This window comes from Equus caballus, chromosome 17, assembly GCF_041296265.1.
Source record: "Equus caballus isolate H_3958 breed thoroughbred chromosome 17, TB-T2T, whole genome shotgun sequence".
Taxonomy (NCBI): Eukaryota; Metazoa; Chordata; class Mammalia; order Perissodactyla; family Equidae; genus Equus; species Equus caballus.
The window spans coordinates 65,565,900-65,592,260 of NC_091700.1; the positions used below are offsets into that span (position 1 = coordinate 65,565,900).

The window sequence follows — 26,361 nt, forward strand, 5'->3', positions numbered from 1 at the left end:
ACACAATGGTCGTCTCTTCATTCCTCAAGGCACCAATTTGTTTCTGCACCAGAGACTTTGCCCTTTCTGTTACCCTCCTGAATGCTTTTCCTCCCAATTTTTGTATGGCTCATGCCCTCATTTTATTTCACCACTCAGTCACCACTCAAGAAAGGCCTTCTCTTCCCACCCTATCTGGAAGAGCCCTCCAAACCCACCTCGTTATTCCCTCCTTAAAATTCTTCACAGCATTTATTATTACGTAACATTGTTATATATTTATTTGTTTACTGCTTTATGTTGTGTCTCCCCATTAAAATGTAAGCTCTCTGAGGCAGAGACATTTTCTCTTATCGGTACTATGCTCCCAGGGCCCAAAGAGTGCCTACCATATAGTAGATTTTAAACATTTGATGAATAGAAATCATATTACTGGTATATATTTCTAGAGATATATAATATATTTAAGGAATCCAAAACTTAGCGGCCTAATAATGAGCTAATTTTAAAAAATCATTCAAAATGGTTATGATAAATAGAGCATAACCTTTAGGGGACTATTTGACAGCATAATAATTTAAGATCATATGGTAAAAGCAACGTTTATTTATACACCTGATTAAGGAATCTTTTACGTATATAATTTGATTTACTGTATGCTAATTAAAAAATTTAGTAGTATTCTGTGATTTCTGAAAATGAGATGATGAGAAGGTGTAAAACATTTACAAAGCATTCTGCCTGTGTTGTCTCCTAAGATACTTTAGAAAATTATTAGTGAAATTATTAGTAAAACTTGGAGCTAAAATTTCTATCCTTATCAACTCAGCAATACCAAATGCGATTTGGAAGTAAAAGATATTTTGCCTTGGTCCATGAACATCACACTGAAATTTTCAACTGAAATTGTAAATCAAATGGAAGTTGGTGCCATACCAACACAAGAGACAATGTAAGTAGTTTAAATTAGGAATTTGAAATCCAGGTTGACTTGTGAAAGGTAGTGATGTACCCTTAGTTCAGCCCACCAGTGTAGCATTGTCGTAACACATTTTTATTCTCTTTTCAAACACATATAAATTATTTCATGTTTGTTGTACCTGACCCTGAATTTCCCAATATAATTTTTGCAATATGAAACAAGCTGGAGGATTTCTACCTGGCAGTTTGCTCCTCCCTACTCTTTAGTTTTTAACAATAGCTCCTAAGGAAACTGCCATCTTAACTCAATTCAGCAACATTCCTGTGTATGTTTCTTCTTCATCAGGAACAAACAATTAGTAACAAATGAAAGAGATCATTACATCAAGTGCCCTTTTAGATCACCCCAATTAAAACTTTAGTTTAGCTGTATTTTAATTCTAAGATACCAAATTCTAATTTTCTGCTCTGATTGCTCTTGTTGACTTATCTTTGAAAGATGTACTCTCTGTGCAATGTCTAGAGATTATTTAGCAAGATGCCAATGTTGGCACCACTTAATGTGTTGATTGGTTGTATTATCAGTAGCTGTTTAAAATAAATTACTATTAAACTATTATTGTCCTTGGCTGACAAAACACAATATTTTGGTGTTCGTTAAATATGAAACAATCATTATGAATAAACATGTTGAATAATGTTAAACTGCAACTCTAATTTGTATAATTTTATATTAATATTTGTTGTAAACTATGAAGTTGCTAAGATCATTTATGTTTACTGTTTCTTTTTGTTACAGTTGCTGCTAATGTCACCAATGGTAATACATTACCTATTCCTGCTGATTATGTCGGAAAAATATTAGCTTTTAGGATCCAATACCCTCTAGGGACTAGTTATAAGCTATATAAAATTAAGTTTCATTTTTAGACTTTAAATCAGTTCACATCAGTAGGAGTCCAGTGTGAACAAAAATCTGCATTCGAGCCAAACTGATGCATATGCAAAAGTACGTTATTGCCCATGACAGCTCTGCTGCAAAAATTACAGAAAACCGATTAAATTTCAGTGCAGCAGGGGGCTGGGAAAAGCAATATTAAGTAGTCTTCACAACATCTATAAATCAATAGGACACGTTTTTAATCATCAGCAATAATAGTACTTTCAGATTTGTGTAACTTCTGTAAATTTTCCAGGTAGGTCATATGCCAAAGGTCACACACTAAATGCTGAGTCTCAAGTGGACATAGAGTATGGAGCAAACTTCTGTGATGACAACGTGAGTTACAGTAAAAGATACGAGCTTTAAAACATGAATCTACTCCAAGGGGAGGTCAGTTCTCATGGATCTTGAAGTTAGATGACGATAATTCTAAAGAAATGCATTTTAAGCTTACTTTATGGCACAGCAGTTACAGGAGATAATTGTTGTTTGGTCTCAAATTTCTTTTCCTTTAGTAAGGCATAATGGTTGTGATAATATATAAATATTTTTGCTGTTTAAAATGATCTATTTTGTAAATTATTTTTCAGGGAATAAGTATATCTTGCTTTTCAAAGGGGCACTGTAATTGATCTGGCAATGTTTCAACTATTTCTACAGCCTCAAAAGTCCAAATACCTGCTCGTGTAAGAGGACTTAAAGTAATGCTGTTGTGAGAGAAACATTTCTTAACATGCTAGTTAGATCCCAGGGGAAAAGCTTACTTGGTCCATGTTGGTATTTTATACAAATTTATTTCAGAATCAGATGATGAGTAAGGTTCCTTGAGTATCATTAAACTCACGTGACAAGATTTGTGCTCAATAATGTGTTGCTTCTAATAAGAGTAAATACCCTAGTTGAGGGGATTTCAATGGTTACCCACTCTAACTAAAACCTTTTAAAGATGAGAAAACCAAGGTCATCAGAAGGATCAAGTAACTTGTCCAAGATCTCAGACTAGTGAGTTGACTAACCCTAGATCAGAACTCCCCAGGTTATTTAACTTTGTTTTCTTTGAATGTTTCTTTCCAGGATGAGAAGGAATAGTGTCCCTTGAAACCAGAAACATTCGTAGGCAGAAAAAAATGTGATAGAACAGTATCAACTAAGGCATTTTCAGAGAAGCTCTTGTAATGAAAAAGATACAATATACTTGATTTAATGTTATGGTCACTGTTCTCCAAAGTTGAGCAATGATAGGCTCGCCATCCAAAGCACCTCCAGGTATAAACTCATCTTAGGATTCATACGATCATGTATGACAATATGGCAACATGGGCTCTGCAATTAGCCTGCCTATGTTTAAATCCAGACTCTACCACCATTGTGTGCTTGATCAAATGGTTTATCTGCCTCCATTTTCTCATCTGTAAAATGGGGATAACAATGAAATCTACTGTATAAGGTTGTAAAGAGGATTCAATATAATATTGTATATAATTAGCATACAGACTGACTGTGATACTGTGATTTATAATGAGAAATATGTATTTGGTCTTCCTCCCAATTCCGGCACAGAGATCCTACAAATGGGTGGAATTTCCTCAGTGTTAAGAACAATAAAGGGGAAATTGCTATCTTTTGCTATTCATAATAAGACTCTTTCAACTACACCTGAGTTTATGTTAATAAGGTGACTTTTGGAAAGCTCCTAAGGATGGATGCTGGTTGTCAGAGGAACCAACTGTCATTAGAGGGTTTGAACTTTCAGCCCCACTCCCCTGACCTCCAGGGAGGACAGAGGGGTAGAGGTTGAATTAATCACCAATGGTGAATAATTTAATCAATCATGCCTACATAATGAAACCTCCATGAAAACAAGGAAAGATGGGGTTTGGAGAACTTCTGGGTTGGTCAGGTTGTGGAGGTACTGGGTGGGTGGCATGCTCAGAGAAAGCAAGGAAGCTCTGCACCCCTTCCCATATACCTTGCCCCACGCATTTCTTCCATCTGGCCGTTCCTGCGTTATATACTTTTACAATAAACTGAGAACTTAGCAGGTAAAACGTTTTCCTGAGTTCTGTGAGCTGCTCTAGCAAATTAACTGAACCTGAGGAGGGGGTGGTGGGAACCTCCCCCTATGTATCTATATCTGTATCTATACCTGGTTGGTGAGAAGCACAGATTACAATTGGATTTGGAATTGGCATCTAAAGTGGGGGCAAGGGGCAGTCTTATGGGACAGAACTCTTAACCTATGGGGTCTGATGCTATTTCCAGGTAGATAGTGTCAGAATTGAGTTAAATTGTAGGCATCCAGCCAGTGTTGTAGAATTGCTTGGTGTGGGAAAAACTACCAGACATTTGGTGATCAGAAGTATCAGAAGTGAAGAAGTGTTTAGTAGAGTATTGAGAGTAGAGGAGACACACAGGAGTATTTTTCTTGTATAATGACACACTAAGATGGTTCAATAAATATTATATTTTACTATTATTGTATTTTTTGTTGTATAAAACATAAATTTGTAAATATAGTGTATAGTCCAGATTTTTAAGAGACAAATGCTATTCTTTGCATCATAGTAAACTGTGTTTAGAATATTGGATATGTTTTACTGGTTTTTTTAAATGATCTCTTCACAAATTGGTAATGGGAACAAAGAGGAGAAGACATAATATATAATTATAATTAAAGATAAAATGTAATGTACGAGCAATATGTCTGATGTTAGTCTCCCCATATTTTGAAGCCAGTGTCCTATTTTTTTGTTCATCTTTTTGAAGTTTCTTCCTAATACTTTAGTCTAACTCTGTTACAAGTAAAATTGCGTATTAATGACACAAATAAAAAAATTATTAATTTAATTTAAAATGTATAAAATATAACATTATTGGCCATGACATTGGAAATGTAAAGCCTAGAAAATGTATAATCACAGTATTTTGGTCTTAGTACTAAGTCAAATTCTTTTCCATTTTCTTTCCTGAAATGCAGAAGTAGAGAATACTACTTAAATACCACAGTTGGCTTGTGTTTACGTATTAGACTATCGTGAATCAATCTGGGACTGTCATTTATTGTGGTTTTAACATCCTTTTATTGTGGTTTAATCCCTATATAGACAAACCATAATGAACCAAAATCCTATCATATATCCCCTTATGGCATACATCTTCAATGCTAAATTCATCCCTAACTAACTTTTATATTCTCTACTTGTTTTGCCTTTCTACTTTTTACTTATTTATCCATTCTTATTTTAATATTTGTAAGTCTTTTAAAATAAATCTTGTAATGAGATAAGCAATGTAAATTATTTGTTCCCAATCCTACATACAAATAGATCCAAAGCTCTCCTTGAGAATCATGGGTAAAAGTCTCCTCTGAATGTGTTCAATGATAGCCAGTGAGTGAAGGTGTCACATCCAGTGAATTGACACTAAATTCTACTTTCCTCACCTAAAATCTCACAGGGAGTTCTCCACGGACATATTTGAATAAGGAAGCCATAATAAAAGACTGCTCACATTGTAAAAAAACAAGTAGAATTCCACATAAAGTAAATTTTTAAAAATCCCAAAAATCAAACTCTGGAATGAATTTGTCTCTCTCACTAAAGTGAAATTACTGTTCTTTATTGTAGATATTTTTATCCAGGATTACTTTTAAATTCTAAAACAATCAAGTTTCAACAAAGCACAGTAGAGTCTCAGGAGTTAACAAAAGTCTGGTGCCCAAAGATATATTAAAAAGTATATATAATAAATATATTTTACATTTTATATTATATACAGTACATATATTTTCTATGCTACATATAGTATGTATATTTTTCTATAGTATATCTAGTATGCATAGTATATTTAAAAATATTAGCATATCGTATTTTTCTACAGGTACTCTTTTAAAGCGCAAAGAAATAACATTTATGAAAATTCAATTTTGATAATGTGTCACGGATGGGACATCTTGTAGCAACCATCACAAGTTTTAAAATTGAGAACTATCAAATTATAGAATATCATAAAATTAAATTATTGGATATTAGAACAATATCTCCTTAAACACATTATTTTGAAGAGTTTTTTGGTCATTAATTCTAAGAAAAAATAGACTTTATGTAGATTAAATTTAAATATAACTCAATGTCTTAGGTTTAATTAAATAGGAAATATACATAATAAATCTTTAATTTCAGATGTGAAATTGTATACATTGGAAAATGTAAACATTTTCAACTCAATTCTTTTTCATTACTATCCTGATAAAATATCTCCAAAGGAAATACGGAGCTTTAAACTTACTGCACAAAAAGTACGTTACCATTTTGAAATAGAAATCAGAGAACCCCATTATATATAATTGAAATTGCAGAGGAAATTGAGGTAGGCAGAATGTAATTACCCAAATTAGAATTTGGACAGCAAACACATTTATACTGTATGCCCAGTAAGTCAGGGTCATGACTGTTTAAACATTCTATACCATTCCTAGGATATTACTACAACTCAATAAATGTGGCAATAATAAAAGAACTAGCATCTATAATTTTTTGCAAAATTATGTGAAACTATTACTGAACATAAATCCAGTATGTATGTGTGTGTATATGTGTACAGGTATATATGTATAATGTATGTATTATGTGTGTGTATTACTGTGCATGGAACACTAAAATTTTTAATCTTTGTTTTACCTTCTATATACATACGCACATGCATATATACATGCATATATATGTATTAAGCACATACAAATAAATATATAATACATACATCTATATCACACATACATATATGTAAGGCTGAAGTGGACAAGCATAATTTATTTTTAATGAAGTATTCTTACTATAGGTGTTCTGACTTTATCAAAGCCAGATCTCTAAGATTTGGGATTAGAAATAAATAATTTAGTTTGCCTTGACTATCACCCTATCATCAACTCTTGCTGAAACATATCCTCAAGGCTGGTTGGAAGGTTGAAAAGGAGAGTATATTAAATCTAGAAATATCTTCAATAAAATAAATTATTTGTGTAAAATCTGTACATTTTAAACTGGGTTTTCTTTCTCTTTCTCTCTCTTCTTTAAAGAAACGATTACAGTTTGAAGTAATGCAAATAACATTTCTAGTCTAGGTATTACCGGTCTGGGGTGGGTGGATAAATACTCCCAAACCGATAGTATTTGACTTAGAGATACGGTGTTCACATGCAACGCAAGAATCCAGCTGTAAACCCACTCTTCAGATTAGCAAGCTTGTTTACACTGATGAAACCCAGAAATGTTTTCTCTGCTGAAAGTGAAATTAAATTACCCCTTCCCTGGTTAAAGAATTTTAGTTAGTGAAGATACATACAAACAGATCAAGAATTTTAAGTAAATGCTTAGCTTTTTCTTTACTTCATATGGAGTTGTATACATAAGAAAATGAATTGTTCCATTACTTTTCAGAGTGTAAATTCAGAAATGTTGAAGGATACTTTCTGAGAGCATTTAATTTAACAAAAGAGAAATTCATTAAAAACTCTACCTCATAGAAAACAGTAATATGGGTCAAATTTAGAAAAAAATGAGCCTTATGTTTATTTTAAAATATAATCAATTATTTGGCCTTGATTAAGTTTAGGCTAGATTGATGATTTATTTCAATTACTGAGATATAAAACCTTAAAGTTGAATACAGTTCTTGAGACTCTAATTACAATAGTATTAAAAATGCCATATTAATAGATGAGAAGATATGTTACATTAAAGGCCTTCTGTTATGTCCTTGGAGAGGTAAATAAAATTAATTACATTTCTACTGGGAGAAAGTTTAATAGGATAGGAAATGTGCACAGAAAAATATCACTAAGGCTAGAGTGCTAGAGTAAAAACTAAAAAATATAAAATTACCAGGACAGTATCTGTAAGCACGTACTTACTACTAGCTACTCCAAATACAGAGAAGGATATGGCAAAAAATCCCCATCTGGGTTCCACATGATCACTTCATGTGTGGGCAAGAAAATTATGCTTTCTTTTATCCCAAACACTCTTATTATTTTGGCTCCATGCTCTATGTTATTGTTAACTGTAAGTATTTTTGATTCATAATGTACTGTACGTAAAATATACATCCTGAGGACTACATAGGAAATCCGTGGAGAGTTTTGGATGGCTTTTTGAAGTCTATTCTTTGAAGAAATCCCATTAACTGGAACAAACTTATTTACAAAAAAGAAGACTTTTTTTGATTCTTTTATATTAGGCATATTTTAAATGACCAAACATATCACGTCCTCATTGGAAGGCCAGCAGTTTAAAAATAACTAAATATTTATTAGAATTGGTGTGCCATCATTTAGCAAATCAGACAAACTTAAACAGTTAGATTCCTCCCATTAGTCGGCAATAAGGAGAGCATTTAGGCAGAATGATTTTTAAAATGCCCAGATCATTTTCATTTAAGTTTTTATTAAGGCTTAATAAACATATTTGAGTATTTCTAGACCAATTTGATTACTGTAGGAAGTTTAAAATCTTAAATTGCTAGAAAAAGTTCAATACCACAGTTCAGTCAATCTCATGAATTAAGTTGGAATTGTATGAATTTGGGAAAAATCTACAACTGGGTCTTCCGTGTTCCTTTCTTCCAGATTGCAAAAAGGCCTACCTGTATGTTAGTCAGAAGGGTCTCTATGGAAGACAGTCCATCAGGAAACAGAAAAGGAGATGGGAAACCTGGAGGTAGTGGTTGTCCATGCCCAGCTAGAGAAAGTTTGTCAAGGCTGTCTCTTGCGGTTGGTGTGGAAAGCGGGGTCTCATCTGTATGTGATTGAAACAAAAATATAGAACAAGTTACGCTTGTCTGTTTTTATTAGACCTCAGTAATGGCTTCCCTAGTGGTTTCCAGAACATTTATTGCAAATTGGTTCCTGCTATCAGGAGAAAATGCTTTCTGCTGAATTTTCTTTAATGAAAAAGCTGTGGAGATACAAGATAACATTAATGAGTAACTTTATAAGCCTTTTAAATGCAGTCTCTAATGAGACTGAGTTTACAGTGCCATAGAATCTTTTTAAAACAAATATTATCTCATATATAGTTGTGATAATATATTCAGGCTGACTTTATGGGCACCTTCCCAATTATCTCATTTTAGTCTGTTCTGTTTGGATTGACAATAGAATATTTCCAGAGCTTCATATAAACGTTTTGTATATTAGTATGTTTCTTCCTCAATTAACCCTTCCCTTTATATCAATGATTTTTTCAAATATATTCTCAAGAAATCTACAAAAGAATGTAAAATTAAAATCTTTAATTCCACATCTTAAAAGAAGAGCCAGAAACAAATACAGTTTTTCTAAATTATAATTTAATTGTTCAATATTATTAAAACTAAAGATCTAATTCTTTTGATCTTGAACACCTTTCACCTTCATATTGAAAAACTAGCTTTTTATACATAAAAAAGAGGTCTAAAGAAAGGGTAATAAAATACAACTTCCTTAACAATATTTAGAAAATCAAATATAAAATCCTCTAAGATAAATTAGCCTTTAATTTATTTATTGAATATTCTTCAACATTTTAAGCAACTTATAGTAGTGCCCCAAGACAGATTCTTTTTACTCTCACAGTGAAATCTTTTTATTCAGTTCTTTATTATTTAAAGATTTTTACAGTTTCATATAAGATAGATACAAGTTACAGCTTATTTTAATTTATTATATCACAGAGAAAATTTTATTCATGGCAAGTTTCTCAATTTTATAAATATTTTCATATTTCACCCCAGGAAAATTAATCAGAGCAATGTATTTGCACAGTCCTGATAGTATCTCTCAATTTTGCAAGTGGCTAAAAACTTCAGCACACTTGCCTTTATGCTGATAATTTGATTCCACTGTTCTCCTCAATCATTTCTTTATTTTTCATTACAACAGCTAACCACACAACACGTTTTCCAATTACTTCTCTCTGGGACAGAAATATGGAAGTCACCGCACTTCGCCATCTCTAACTAATGTCAGAACAAGTTAAATTCATCTCCCTCACCTTTCCACATTTCTTGTTAATGAACCAAAAAGGAAGAAAGGTTGGGGAGGGGAGTGATGGACACAAGCCCTTCTATTAGCTACACTCCTCTCACACACAGTCACTCACTCCTCTGCAGTTTCTCCTCCCACTCCCTCCTCTGTTAACTCACTGACAGATGATCTGAGGCTCCAGGTACTAGAAGAAGAAACAGAGTAAGCAGCTGAAATAGGACTCACTGTGTTGTTATTTTTTTTTATCACACGTGTCACCAGGGTTAAAGAAAGACTTTAGTGCGGGGTAAGGCTGCTGCATGGCTAATGCGATCAAGGTGATCTTGGACACCATTTACCTAGCTGTCATAAATTACTCCTCCAGACCAAGGCTGCTAGTGTTTTCTCATAACAGCTCTGAAAAGCCACTTGTTAAACATCTATGTGCATGTGAAATTGTTTAAGAATGGAGAGCAATATTTTTCGATCAGCATCACCTTAGTTGTCACATGCTAAAGAAAATGTGGCTTAATAGATCATGGGGATAATAATTGCTTGTCTCTTGAAGAAAGGCACAGAACCAGATGACCACCTGAGTTTGCTTTCAGGTTTAGAGTCTATGACTCCACAGTTCTTAGAGGTTGTCCGAGAAAAAGCATCATGTGTATGTATGCAAACACATACAAACATACACATTTGATTATAAGTTCCATCATCCCCATGGCTATTTGATTTAACTTCAATACATTTATGCACGACTATGTTTGGCTGTCGTGTGAATTAATTCATTAAATCATGTATGATACATATATTTATGTAGCCAATATTTACTTAACATAAACAATGTGCTAGATGCTTAATAAAAACAATCTGCAAGCCTCAAGAAGCATTTCTAGACTAGAGTGATCCATCCCAATTGTTAAGCAGCTAACTACTATAACTAGTAAAACATTTGGGCTTCCATCATTATTCTGTTAGCCAGTCCATTTTTCTCAGTATAAGATCAAAATTGTTCCATGTATATGTGTAAGTGTGTGCATGTGTGTGTGCCTGTGTCATGTTTTATTCTGCAGTTGCTTCAGTGGAATGCTCATCTGGGTCCTCATGGTTTCAGTTATATGTGAATAGACTATCATTTGATATATACTTACTTGATTGGATTCATTCATTCATCATTTTACATAATGGAAATATGTATAAGGCCACTTTAACTCAATACGTAGGTATGAAACAATCAAATTTAGGGCAGAATGACTGCTTAAGAAATGAAAAAAAGGGCTAGTGTTCTTTGAATCAATATATGTTTTTGAAAAGAAGAAAAACTAATCAAAGATCAAATAAACAAAACAAAAATATTCCTTTGGGCTTTAAGACTGAGAAAAAGTTGTCATCTTGTGGCAATTAACATCATAGAAAGTCTCATCTAGTCTTCCTACAAAGATAGTAAAATTGGGAACATAGTTCTTCCTTTTGAAATAAAAGTGACCTTTGATATCCTAAATGTTCTAAGAAGATTAAAGCAAAAGTTTGAGAGACCAGACAATGTGAAAGCGAGTTTTGACATCACATAATCTACACTGACTTCAAACAGTGAATGATGAAGCACAAATTCACAAAACACCTTATTCCAATTTGATATATCTGTACATATTTTTTAAAGTTTTACCTTTAAAAGGAAGTTGCCTTGTCAGATGCTATGATCTTTGGATTATTATAGAATTTGACAACACAATCTCTGTTTTTTGTTCTCTAATACTTTGAAATAATTTTAAACTTATGGAAAAATTGGAAGAATTGCAGAAAGATTTCCTATATAGCCCTGTGGTGGATTGAATGGTAGCCACTCAAAATATACATCCATGCCTAATCTCCGGAGCCTAGCAATGCTAGCTTGTTGAGAAAAAGCGTTTTCACAGATGTAATTTAGTTAACAATCTTGAGACAAGGAGATCCTCTAGGTTTAGAATGGGCCCTAAATCCAATGATAAGTGTCCTTATAAAAGAAGGGCAGAGACAGATTTGAGAGAGATGGAAGAGAAGCTACAGAAAGGGAGGAAGCAATGTGAAGACAGAGCTCAGCATTTTGTGGCCATAGTCAAGAAATGCTGACAGCCACCAGAAATTAGAAGGGATAAAGAATGGATTCTTCCTTATAGCCTCTTGGAGGCAGCTTAGCAATGCTGATACCTTGATTTTAGATTCTTGGACTCCAGAACTCTGAGAAAATAAATTTCTGCTCCTTTAAGCCACCAAGCTTGGGGTAGTGTGTTACGCTGGCCCTCAGAAATGAATTCAACTCCTTACCCAAATTCCCCAATGTTTACATTTTGCCACATTTGCTATTGTTTTTTTAAATATTGGCACCTGTGCTAACATCTGTTGCCAATCTTTTTCTTTTTTCTCCTTCTTCTTCTTTTTCTCCCCAAAGCCCCCCAGTACATGGTTGTATATTCTAGTTACAGGTCCTAGGTCCGCGCCCAGAATGGGACCCACGAAACCCTGAGCCGCCAAAGCAGAGAGCGTGGACTTGACCACTTGGCCATGGGGCTGGCTCCCCCCCATTTACTTTTTAATTATCTCTCTCTCTCATTCTTTGAGTGTGTACATATGTTTGAACCATTTTCTTCTTTTAATCCTTAAGACTTCAGCACATATTCGTTAAGTATAAGGACATACTCTTCCATAACCACAGCATAAAATCAGCAAGAATAACATACACAGAATACTATCGTTTAACCCAGAGTCCATATTCCAATTTTATTATCATGAGGTGTTTTACCATAAAGAGCTAAATAATAAATAAATATTTAATTTACTTGACAAGTACTTGGGGAGTATTTTCTCTGGGCATGTAGTAGCCTCTAAGATGGCCTCTGATGACTCCTCCCTCCTGCTATTCACATCCTGTCTAGAACCTCTCCTTAGTCTTAGTTAGAGCTAACAAATAAAATACAACAAATGTGATGGGATGTCACTTTCGAGATTCAGTGATAAAAAGTATGTAGTTTCCATTTCTCTCTTTCTCCTGCATTTCTTGCCCTGGGAGGGGGGGGAATCAGCTGTCATGTCATGAGATAGCCCCATGGAGGTACACATGACGAAGGACTGAGGCCTGCCAAAAACCATGTAAGGTAGCTTGAAAGCAGATTCCTTCTGCCCAGTTGAGCCTTTAGATGAGGCTGCAGCCCCGAATGATAGCATAACTGCAATCTCATGAGAGGCCTTAAACCAGAGGCTCCCAGCTAAGTTGCACCCAGTTTCTTGATCCAAAGAAACTGTGAGATTTAAATGTTTGATGGTTTAAGCCACTAAATTTTGATGTAATTTGTTATATAGCTATAGATAACTAAAATAGTTCATAACATTTTTTTTAATACTTTGAGATATATAAAGAAAATGACTTAGTGTCCAGTTAGTGTTAGCTACTTTGGACATATAATAACTTCTTCAGGCTTCAGGTTCCTCAATTTAAAAACAACTAGCAGGTTGAATGAGACAAATTCTAGTATCATTCAAATCTAAAATTTCATAGTCTCTATTATTTCTTATAAAAATTCATAAAAACTAGTTAAGTGGAGATGTCACCTATATATTGACTGGAAAGTGCTAATGCATCAGTTTGGAATCAGAATTTCAATATCTTCTTAATTACAAATTCCAAGAGTTATGGATGTCTATATAACATCTGAAAAAGCAGGAGTCACACAAACACAACAGTTCAGAGCAAGCTATTGATTACTTAGGCTTACAAACTCCATTTTACAAGCATTCTTTAATTACTTTGCTTCATTTTATCAAATTGGGAAATAGTTCAACCATCTATAAGACAGGCATTCCCAATACCTGGGATGGAAAATCAGATGCCTTGACGGGTGCATCTTCCTAGGAATAAAATAAGCACTTTTGAAAGCTGCTTTAACTAGAGTACAACTTTTTTTTTAAGTACTCCACATCCCAGGGGACTAGTATTTAAGCCAGTTCTCAACAGAGTTCTTCCCATTTTAAAATTCCTAAGAGAGACTGGTTATTAACTTTAAGGTATTCTTGTATTTTAATTCAGTTACAGGGAGCTACAGTGGTTTTCTAAAGGAAAATAGAAGATGACATGCTACAATACTACAATCGAACAAATGATTTCATCTTTTGACCAAAAAAAACCTAACGATTAACATTTTAATAATTCTATAATAAATATAATGACAATTATAACAAGATATAATCAATAAACATCATTTAGAAAATAATGGACAATATAAAGAGAAAGCAGAAACGGAAGATAAGAAATATTCTTAAAAGTCCAAAATCAACAAAGTATGAAAAAATATTTCATTCTTCTCATCACTTCATCTCATGATTCTACTTATATTTTAAGTAACTTATCAATAAGTGAGCATCAGTAAGATTGATGCCTCTGTAAGACAAGCTTTTTCCCTCCAATCTTATCACACATAGCAATTGAGCAGGATATCCTAAGGAACAATGTTGTTTAAAAAATAATGGGCCTCTACTTTTAAAATGTTTTCTTTCCTGTTAATAAAATCTAACTCAGTTATTATTTTCATAACTAATCCCTTATATTCTCTTTTGAGTTCTTGTGTGTATGTGTGTCTTTGTCTCTCATGTCTTTTATTACATCATAAATTCCAAGTAGAAAAATACTCACTCACTTTTAGAAAACCACACATTCCAAGGGGATTCACATTTATTCATCTTTATGTGAAGTAGATAGCAACATTAAAATGGAAAATTCTCCATGTTTAATATTTACAATAGATCTGGAAGTTTGCAAGAAGACTTTACATTTCTATACTGGCAAAGTGAAAAAAAAAGTTGACAGAAATTCTTGAGAATATAGTACTTTCTATACAGATGTAAATAATTATTTATAAAAATATGAAGTTTTCTTTGTCATTTTGATAAATTTCCATCATAACTGCATATAAAGTTATATTTATTGGTGTTTTTATAAACTCATCAGCTACATTACTCAACTGGAGCACAGGCATAAATAATCTAAAAAGTTAAGGATTGGTGTTTAAAAAAATTTGAAACTTATATCCAGACATAAAATATAGTCATTTAAATTGAGTTCAATCATAACCTCAATTCTGGCTCATTCCTCCTCTAGGAACTCTGGCTTTAATTTGGCAATAGAAACTAATAATAAAGTTGAATAATGTGATCCCAGAATGTAATTTTAAGTCTGAAAATGGTCATGTAAATTTTTTTCTTTCCATTTTTCATCTCACAAAATAAGAATTCCAAAATATCACATGAAAATTTATTTGCGTGACTTTCATGTATCTATTTCAATTCTTATTATTATCCAGCAGTATCATGGAATAGTTCTATTTCCTATATTTAATTTTAAGTGCATTTTTCAAATTCTGGATTTAAAATTACTTCAGAAATTTTTGTAAAATTGTTACCATAACGTGATGTTGCTATCGTAAAATGAAAAGCAAACCAGCCTAAATTCAGAAAGTATGAGAGAAAGTCCTGCCTCTACCAAGTATTAGCAAATAATAGAGCAAAGACTCCATCTTTTATACTCTGTTAGACTCACTTATTTATTAAAAAGCTGATTACAAACTCAAAGGACCACAGCTTAAATCCAATTAGATTATGTATATGAAAGTGCTTTGTATAATATAAAATGCTAATAAATATAAACCATTAATAATTAACAAATAACTTACTCTATTACAAATTTCCTTTTGTAAACTTAGCTTCAATATGCCATGGGGAGAATTCCGGTCTTGTACCATAAGTCTGTGGTTTCTATATTATTTCTCTCTAATGAGGCTTGTGATGATGAAGTATCATGTTGATAATAAAATTATCACTAGATATTATTATGGTTGCCTTATACAAACTAACCCTGCATTAGTTCAGTGAACAGTTAAAATTAACTATGATAGAAAAAACTTGAGAAAGGGCAAAAGGATATGAACTAGTTTATCAATTTCTCTTTAGGCAGCAGGACCTAGAGGAAATGGACAAGTTGACTTACACAAAAAAGAAAACAGTACGTATTTTATAGAAATAGACTGTAAGGAGCACAAAAACACTTCAGGACTGGCCCCGTTGCGCAGTGGTTAAGTTCACATGCTCTGCTTCTGCGGACCCTGGTTTGCAGGTTTGGATCCCGGGTGCAGACCTATACATTGTTCATCATTCACACTGCGGAGGCATCCCACATACAAAATAGAGGAAGACTGGCACAGATGTTGGCTCATGGACAATCTTCCTCACCGCCAAAAAAAAAGAAAGAAAGAAAAAAGAAACCCACATCAGAGGTTCCTTCGGTATGCTTGAAGCAGTATTAGAACTCTGGATATCAAGTTTGAGTGGCCAAAGGAAAAGATTTAACATGAGAAGGAGATCATTGTAAGTGCATGTTTGGCAGGATGCTGGAAGTATGCTAAAAAATGCATCAATCTCACAGTTTTGCCTAATTAATGCATAAAGTATTCATTAAGCACATATGTAACTATCATCTTTATCAGTAGTTCTTAACTTTTGGGTAGTTCACCTTTGAGATGCTGATGAAAGATAGGGACCACTCCATAAAGGAAGAAATAGGATATGTAGTCTCAGCTCCCTAATACAGAGTAAGCACTTAGTAATGTTTGTTGAAAGAGTATGTGAATGAGACAAAGTGAGGCAAAAGCTGGAGGAGTACAGTATGCACAAATAAGAAGGATATAGTCTCTTGCTTACCCTGAGGTCATTCCACATCCACGATAGTAAAACTAAAAATACCCTCTTTTGGAAAACCACTCTATTGATTACAAGGCAATTTCATAGACATTATCTTGGGTTAGGAGGAAGCTCTAGGAAGAAGATTAAAAAAAATGCATGCAATTATAATCTCAATAAGGTTATGTGCCAAAAGATGGATTCAAATGGCACCAAGTGTTTATTTAGAAAAAGGAGAGATTATATTTAGATGATGCAAGTTGAGAGCTGAGTGAGGAAAAATGAAATCTTGATGGCAAGGTACATTAGAAATGGGCATTCAATACTGGGAAAGATTTAAACAGGGGAAGGTCAATGGGTTGTGTGAGGAAACCAGGCAGGGATAACAGTTCAAGGAAAGCAGGGATCCTAAGTACCCTGATGAAACTTCGTGTATTTATTTTATTTATTTTTTTATTTTTTCTTTTTTTCTGAGGAAGATTAGCCCTGAGCTAACATCTGACAATCCTCCTCTTTTCTGAGGAAGACTGACTCTGAGCTAACATCCGTGCCCATCTTCTTCTACTTTATATGTGGGACACCTACCACAGCATGGCTTGCCATTTGGCGTGATGTCCTCACGCGGGATCCGAACCGGCGAACCCCGGGCCACGGAATCAGAACATGCGCATTTAACCACTGCACCACTGGGCCGGCCCTAAAACTTTGCATTTTTAAGGGGAAATCCTATTTTCTACTATTATTCTCAAAAGCGAGTCTTTAATTTCTGGCTATTCTGCATTTGTCTTTCAAAAATCTATATATGGAGAAAACTCTAAATCGAGCTGTGTGTTAATATTTCCAAACGTGGCCTTTACAGCAAACTCATCACTATCTTTGGCAACTAGAAGATGGAGCCAAAGTACTCATATATCTGTAAATAGATCTTCTTCCTCTCACAACTTGGAATTTCTTGGCAAAAATGGAATGGTACCAAGCATTAAACAGACACATACACACACACATGCACACACACACACACTGATTTAACTTTTAAACATTTTGGGTGGCTTTCACCCCTGCTTGTTTCTTAAAGTCATAAGTCACAAGTGTTTATGAAAGAGATGGCGTAGCTTATGCTGAAAAGATCCACTTAATTCACCTTTCTGTCTTTTCCATGACCCCGTAGGTTTAACCTCACTGCTGATACTGCAAGTGGATATGGGAAAGCATTTATTGAAAGCTACATAACAGACCCGGTTATATTTCCTAGGTTGATGTTTTGCATATCTGCACAGTAGGGCCATTAAGGGTTCTAAGAGCACAACGGAAATAATCATAACATTTGTTTTTAGATGACTGACTCAGGACATGTACACCAGGCTTTATATAGAAACTGTTTTTGTTTTATTAAGGGACTGTTTGCCTGTTAGTGATAACATCATTAAAAATAAATGAAAGGGGGCTGGTAAAATGCTTCCCAAAAGCAGAAACCTAATTAAAGGTGATATGCCTGCTACGAGGCTTTTTCCAGGACTCAGAAATAGAACAAGGTTAGTTCTTTCTTATTTTATAAGGCCCAAAGAAGACCTCACAGTAAAACATCACTTCTGATTTAATTTTCTATTTCTGTATACTTTAATAATCTACTTTACAGTCTGCGATTGCCCATAGAAAGTGAACTAGTTTTGTTCCTGCAGACAGCTTCTTCATCATGTCATACTGCGTGAAAAGAAAATCTGATGGTTCGGCTCAAACAAAAAAGGCACTCTCCTTTTAAAGCAAATTGTATAGGTTGTAATCTATGCAGTAATAGTTGTTGAAATAATGCACACACAAACGTTTCAGAGTCTTAAAAGGCCACTTTTGAGAGCCTGAGTTAATGGTAAAAAACATTTCCAAATCATGGTTTATAATTCAGAAGAAAAAAAAGAAAGTAGACCCTTTCATTTTAAGGGGTGGAGTTACTCTAATTTCATGGATGGTGGAAAAAGCAGGAAACTGCATTCCCTTGATAACTCTGCCCTTATTGTGCTGTGACCTTGGCCAATTTACTTAAATTTACATCTGCCAAAAATGAGTTTCTGAAATGTGCTTTGAGAATTTTCAGGGGGTGGGGGGAAGGAGTTGTCACATAAATCCAAGGCCTTTTCAAAATTAATATTACTTTAGAAATAAAGAGAAATAGAAGGGACACACCAGGCACCTTTACACTGTGCCATAGCTTGATGTCCTGGTCTCTTCTTGTCATCTCTGCACGGTTCTGTTTCATTTATGAGTCTCTGAACTGAAAACGAATGGTATTGCTAAGAGAATAAAACAGAACGATTCCCAAATTATTCCCCTATAAAATTATTCCCCTATAAAATAGCTCTGGCAATGTGGATTATCCAAACTCTGATTTGCACATGGGTTTTAGACTAAAATTACCGTGGAATTATAAAAAGTGGGGAATATCTTTGGAAATCACTTGGTATAAATTCTTCATTTTTCAGATGAAACAATTCCAAAAGTGATTGACCCAAAATTTTCAAACCCAAGTCTGCAAATTCTCGTTTCTTTTTCACTAAAAGTTATACCCATGTTCTACCCAGGCAATTCAGAGGAAACACAGGGGAAGAAAGACATTTTGAATGATTCCAAGGATACGCATACCCACAAACATACACACATATATGATAATTGGTGAAAGTGAAACTTGGCAGGATATTTAATAAATATTAAGGGATTTTAGAAGTGAAAATGATAATGTGATTGTGATTTAAGGAAAAGAGTCTTTATCATTACTACACACTGAAAATAAATAAAGGAAAATATTGACCTAGTAAATAAAATACGTTTGGGATTGGCTTTAAAGTTCTTTGAAGGAGAGGAGTTGGATGGGGAAACTTCTGAAAGAAGTCTAGGCTTGAGATGATCATTGTCAAACCTGAATATGGGTAGGTATATAGGGGGGTTCATTACCCTATTCTAATTTTATGCTTGTTTGAAATTTTCTATAATAAAAAGTTTTTAACGTAAAAATAATGCTACCAGTAAAAATTCTATTAGCTCATGCTTCTTTCAAAAAGTCAGAGGCATTGGTATAATGATGATGATGATGATCATCAAAATAACTAGCATATACTGAGTGCTTTCTATATATGCAAAACAATGTACTAAGCACTTTGCATGCATTAACTTATTTAATCCTTACAATGCTTCTGTTAGATTATTACTAATGTTATACTCATTTTATGCATGAGTAGAGAGAGGTAAAAATAAGTTGATTAACTTGCCAAGATAACTCAGCTAGTAAGGAAAGGGGCCAAATTCAAACTCAAGTTATCTTGCTCCAGAACCGATGTTCTTTAAACACCCAAGGGGTAAAATGTATATTATCTACAAGAATTTTAAAAATGTATTGAATATATGTGTTCAAATATGTAAAGAAACACACACTTCAAAAAAGAAAATTTTATAATTATTTTATCTCCGAGCAGAAGGAAAACAGACATTTCTATTTGACTCTCCATGCTTAATCAAGAATTGATTTACTTCTTAAAACCCAGCCAACGGTTATCCTAAGCAGCCAAGAGTCCCCCAAATTGACTACTACTACTGTCACACTTATGATTATTCATTTTGGAAGCAAAGATATCTATCTTAGAAATGAAACTCCAAATTCTCCCCACATGAGATGAGAGAGAATTCCAACCGTGAGTGTAATATACATTTAATATCAACTAGAACTTACGTAGCCCACACAGGCACCTCCCCGCAAATTTCTCCACTCTACACCTTTACAAATGCCAACCATACTAACAAGGTCCATACTTTCCTCGTGAGAAATATTTAACCACAAAAGTATTGCTTTTGAATGGACACACGCATATCATTGGGTAAACAAACAAGGGCTACTTAAAGATTCTTAAGACAACAAAATGATCGTCCAAGAGATTCACTTCAGTAGGAGCAGGTCCCTTGCCTGACTCTTTTATCAACTACAATTAAACCCTGCACATTGCCACAAATTGTCTCCTGCACTTGTTCTAATTTAACTTCTCCTGAATTTCCTCCCTGTGTAACCCTAGCCATGAAATTGCCTCACTTTCCACCAGAGAACTTTAATGTAAGTCTGGTAATTTCCTAAGCATAATCTCTCCTTCCAAGCCACAGCTTTGTTTTAATAATTCCCCGCGCTCCCACCTCCCCATGCCACAATCTCTTGAGACAGAGAGCATGGCATGCAACTGTGAAAAGTCTCCTGAAGTGATGCCTCACAGCTCTATACCTTCAGCTTCACTGTCTTGAAACAATTAATTTTTCCCCTTCCAGCCATAACAACCAATTACTAATACATCTTACCAGGACTATTTCAAATGGTCAAATTCATTGAAAATTATGATCAAACAAATTTCTTCACAGGTTTGTTCTTTAAGTGTGTTTAACATAAAAACCTGTGAGGGAAGGAGCTCTGTCCATCTTATTTACCTGTGTTACTTCAGTGTCTGACATGTAACACATTTTTATTATTGAGTGGTTGAATGTCTGCTTTAATTTATTTCCCAAACTAGTTAACTTGTTAAGCCTTTCGTTGCTATGGTAATAAAGATAAATTTTAGCTGAGGTTACTTTACATTTTAAATTAGTTGAGTCTGAATGAACGACAAGGTGTATAATAAATGGTTTCAGTTTGGGTTGCCTTTTTAGAAACATGAATCTAGCACATAAAAATTATTTATAATATTAATAATTCTAAATTTTAAAATTCCAATTTTTAAAAATTGATTAAATATATTTGTGGCTACCCGGTGCAGGAAAGGGACTAGTGAGTATGTGTAGAAAACAGTAGGATTTGATTCATCTATGGAAAAATGCCATTGGCTGCTCTGGGCAAGAGTAGCTTTGCCAGGACAGAGAGTGTCTGTGCAAAGGATGACAAGCATCCTGTCAGGAATATTATAGAAACTATTCCCCAGACAATAATAGGAGGTTAAACTAAGTGACCTTTATATCCCTTCACCTATTGAGATTTTATGACTTCTTCCTTTAAAACTGACTGCTTTCTCATACGCTCATATAAAAATGCAAAGGAGAGCACTAATTTTTAGGATTTAGGGAAATATAAAAAGTTAAGAGTGTATGTTTATGTCATTGTCAGCATTCTTCTCTTGGCGAGAAGGGGATTCTTGAACAGCACAGCTGCTCTCTTGCAACTCTCAGAGCATAAAAACATAATGCAAATTCCTGGACTTTTACTGTATATAAGTTTTTAAAAATTGATTTCCAATTTATAACTGTTTGTTCTTTGTAGCAAAGAAAAAAGATGACATTGTCAGATTCATAAAATTGTTGTTACTAGCTTTTTAATGTGCTATATTTAAGAAAAATATAACTGTTGGCTCAAAAAAAATGTCAAAAAATTGAATACAGAAATGAGAAATCTTACTTAAGTTTTCCTACTTGTAATTTTACCTACTTGTAATATTAATTTGAAAAACTAATTGTTTGGAATTTTTTAATTACTTTAAAAATTCAAATTTAAAAAAACCCATCAAGCACTTTTTTTCCATTAAAGTATTTCCTGTTATCTTCTGCTTTATATTCTACATGTCTCATAGCATGGATGCCTTGGATTCATTCTGAGGAATTTCATTTTTAAATCATGAAGAATTAATGCATTCAAATTAGAAGACATAGCATAGATCAAGCATCTTAGCTGGAAAGAGAACATATTTTAGGGGAACTGAGGAACAGCTGTGTAGATGAGACCCAACAAGTGTGAGGAGAGTGACTAATGTAGACATTACAAAAATAAGGGGGCCAGATGTGGTTGACCTCTTGTAGGTCTGCACATGAAGTTGCGGCCTGCAACGCTCAGGAGCAGGTTGGATATGGCTGATCATCTAGCAGAAATGGCACTCCTGTCTAGTCGTGTATGTCTCCGGAGAATGTAGAACTATTTTATCCTATGTGACCATGTGACTGTTCATTCCCCTGGCATGTTCAATTCAAATCAAGCTAAGATTATTGCTACTTGATATCTTCTTGTATATTTCTTTATTGTTTGTCTCCTCTAATGACAATGTAAGCTTCTTTCTTAAAAAATTATTTTATTGAGGGCATATTGGCTTGTAACGTTGTATACCTTTCAGGTGTACATTATTATATGTCAGTTTCTGTATAGACTGCATCGTGCTCACAACCAATAGTCTAGTTTTTATCCATCACCATACATATATTTCCCTTTACCCCTTTCGCCCTCTCCCCATCCCTTTTCCTCTCTGGTAACCACTAATCCATTCTTCTTATCCATGTGTTTGTTTCAATGCAACATTCTGAAGAACAAAATCCCTCTGTATTTATGGCCATCGTTCCCCCTGTACCTTAAAAGATGACTTGCACCTACTAGGCTTTCAAGAAATATGTGCAGAGTGAATAAATATATGTTTAAAAAGGATATCGAAATGAAATAAATTAATTTCTCAAGCTACTTCTGTGCATTTAGTTTCAGAAATATCAAATTTACAAACATAAATATTAATCAAAGAATCTTCTAAATAGCACATTAAGAAAGATTTAGATAATTATATTACTATAGATAAAATAACCCTTTTAGATCAAATGTATTTGAAAGAAACACAAGAAAAGCATATCATATGTATGTATATGTGTATACAAATGGCTGTAGACACAAACACACATAGTTATTTAAGTTCATAAGTATATATGTATCTCTATAGGTATATAGGTATGCAGAACTCTTCTATAGTCATTCAATAACTATTCTATGTTTAGATTATTAATTTACTTTAAAAACTATCACCAAAAGCTTTAGGCAAATACATAATAAGTTTATTATTTGACATAATAAATTATCTTTCATTATTTATTCCTTCTCCCCATATAGTAAGATTTCACAAGAATGCAAAATCCAGGTAGAACCTGGAAGATTTACTATTGCTTTCTCTTTTAGCCCATGTACTTTAAGATTAACAAATTATAAGTAGGATATACATTGAAAGACAATTTCATAAGTAACTTAATACTGACTGAAAATCTGAAAGCAATTAAAGTATCCAACTTTATTAGAAAGTGCATGTTTGAACAAGCAAACAAAACATGCAGGTTTTACTCCTACACTCTCTCAATAAACATGAAAAACTCACATTGCCTTTTGATGTTATTTTCCATTAGAAACTTAAAGAAATACCATGACAAAGATAACAGCGAAAAACAGTATATTTATATACATTTTCAAACTCACACATAGCTTTAAATTCTAATATGTCCTCCACATACCTTGGCCCGGGACAGTAGTCATGGGAGAAAATTTATACTGGGGTCTTTCTCTTTTAGTTGGGAATCATGACAAATATACTGTCCTCATTGTTTCTCTTATAATCTATTCTAAACTTTGTTCTTTAACTTTTTTTTTATAGCATACAAATTCTCCATGGAGCTTTGAATATAGTGCTTAGTATAACAATAGCTTCAAAAGTGTTATGATACTCTTAAGGAAGTTGTTATTTCCTTCACTAACAAAATTATTTTCACAACTGTTAAATTTAATCATAAATTCCATAAGAGAGCTTTTAGGAAACCAAATTAACCCTGAAATATGAATACATTTTATTTTGCCAATTGGTTCAGCTAGCACTCTTAACAAAGATAAGAACATAAGAATATCAGAGCAAGTAAGGATATTTAATTCATTCTTGGACTTCCTGGTGGAGGAGAAATCCAGGTTCAGAATGCAGAATGATCAGCATAAAAGCCTTATGGCATGACTAAAACCTCGAACTATGGAGAGAAGAAGTAATTTTGAAGAAAAAGCTAATTTATTTTCTCAAACCGTATGTCAAGGTTCTAAACCCTCCTCCCACTTTAGATTCAGTCTTTCAAATGTCAATATGTTTTTCTCTGTCATCTAGTTATTGTTAACAATTAAACATAAAAATCATTATCTATAATGTTCACTGAAATCTCTTCATCCTAATATTCCCACATTGCCCTGATAGGCAAAGAAATGAGGCTACATTGAAAGACGTTTTCCTAGTGAGTTCATGCCAGTCCTAGTAATCACCATCCTGTTTTCCAAGAAATTCTTTTACAGAATGATTTTAGAATCTCCCTCAGGGTCATCGTCAAGGTGTTCCTTACACTGTATGTGAAATGTGCCTGTATATTTTTCTCAAAAAATCATAATTGCATTAGCTTGTTTACTCATTGATCACCTCTCTTGCCTGTGGACCAGCAAGTTCAGCTGTAAATTTAGTCCAAATATCTTAGAACATAATTCACGTGGCCTGAATTCATTTAGAATAGTCAAGACTTTTCTTCCCATCTCTTCACCTGTCTTGGGCTTCATCTTTCTCGGGCTCTCATGATGCTTATTCTCGCTATTTTTATTTTCTCTTAGAAAGATAATGAAAGCAAAAGAATAACATTGTATCTTTGTATCTCTTCAGATGCAACTATATATACTTAAAGAGAGATTGTGCTAAAAATTATGTCATTACTTGATTACCTGACAATCTGAGTTAATCTTCATCCTGAACATGGAGTTTCAAAATTGGAGCAGAAGAATTGGTTTCTGCTTTCTCTACGTTTTTCAATCTGGATTCTAGATTCTGCATTTCCAAAAATTACTGATGATACTGAGTAAGTCCTTCTCTTGTCTCAAGTTTACTACATAATTAGGATATCACTCCTGCAACTGTGCCCTCTCTTTATAGATTTTTGCCCTCTTTGCTGAATAATTCTAATTGCATATTGCATTTTGTAATATATTTATTCTAATCTAAGGAAGAAAATCTCCCCTGATACTATCCTTCCCTACAATTACTGTCTCAGTTTTCTATATCCTTTTTCAAGGGTTTCTATACTCTCTGTAACCTCGCAGTCTTCCCATAATTTAATCTCGAACCCACTCTAGCCAGTTTTTTATTCCTCTCTCCTATAAAACTATGTTTATCAAAATTAACTGTGTCATCCATATTGCCAAATCTGAGAGTCAATTCTCAGACTTCCCCATGCTTGATTTATCAGCAGCCCTTGACATGTTGGTTATTCTTTCGTTCTTGAAACTCTTTCTTCACTTGGTTTCCAGGACACCATGCTTACTTCTTCGCCCAAAACCTCGGTGACAGCTTCTTCTTAGTCTCTTTATTGCTTTTCTTTTTTATCTAATCTTTTCCAGCTCAAAACATTACAGGGTACCTTCTGACCCTTTCTCTTTGCTATACACATTTCCTCATGATCTCATTCAGACCCATGCCTTTAAATACCATCTATATGCTGATGGCTCCAAAATTTATATCTTTAGTGCAGACCTTGTGCCTGAACTGCCCTCATCTTTGGACTCACATCTCCACTGGGATATCTAATAGACATCTTGAAACTCACATGTCCAAAAAACGAACACTTAATTACCCAATTCCACAGCTGCTCCTTCTATCATCTTGTTAATCTCAGTCCCATTCCATTCCTTTTCTTCTGAGAGTCAACTAAAATGATGAACATGTAGTGTTTCATTCTAGTTCATATAGCTACAGATAATATAGAGATATATAGAGCTAGACATATCCATATTTGTGGGTAAGATAAGTGACATTTAACATATTTGGGGGTTAAATTTACATAAATGGTATTCTACTGTTAATATCTTTTTACAACTTTTATGTTTCTGAGACTTATCTAAGTTGGTTCATATAGATCTATTTATTCTTTTGAAGTTCTGTACGGAATTACATTATACAACTATGCTATATTTTGTTATTTATTCATTTCTCCATTCAGTTGGTTCCAAACTGTTTGCTGTTATAAAGAATTTTTCAGTAAAATGCTTTTATTT

The 26,361-nt window shown here is 33.8% G+C and overlaps 1 protein-coding gene across 1 annotated transcript in view; it reads right to left on the minus strand.

Moving 5' to 3' along the window:
• DACH1 (dachshund family transcription factor 1) overlaps nucleotides 1-26,361 on the minus strand; it is a 407,110-nt gene that overhangs the window by 39,172 nt on the left and 341,577 nt on the right. Inside the window, exon 7 of the mRNA XM_070240348.1 lies at nucleotides 8,483-8,634. Coding sequence (XP_070096449.1) covers nucleotides 8,483-8,634 — 152 coding nt within the window. The remainder of the gene's footprint in view (nucleotides 1-8,482; nucleotides 8,635-26,361) is intronic.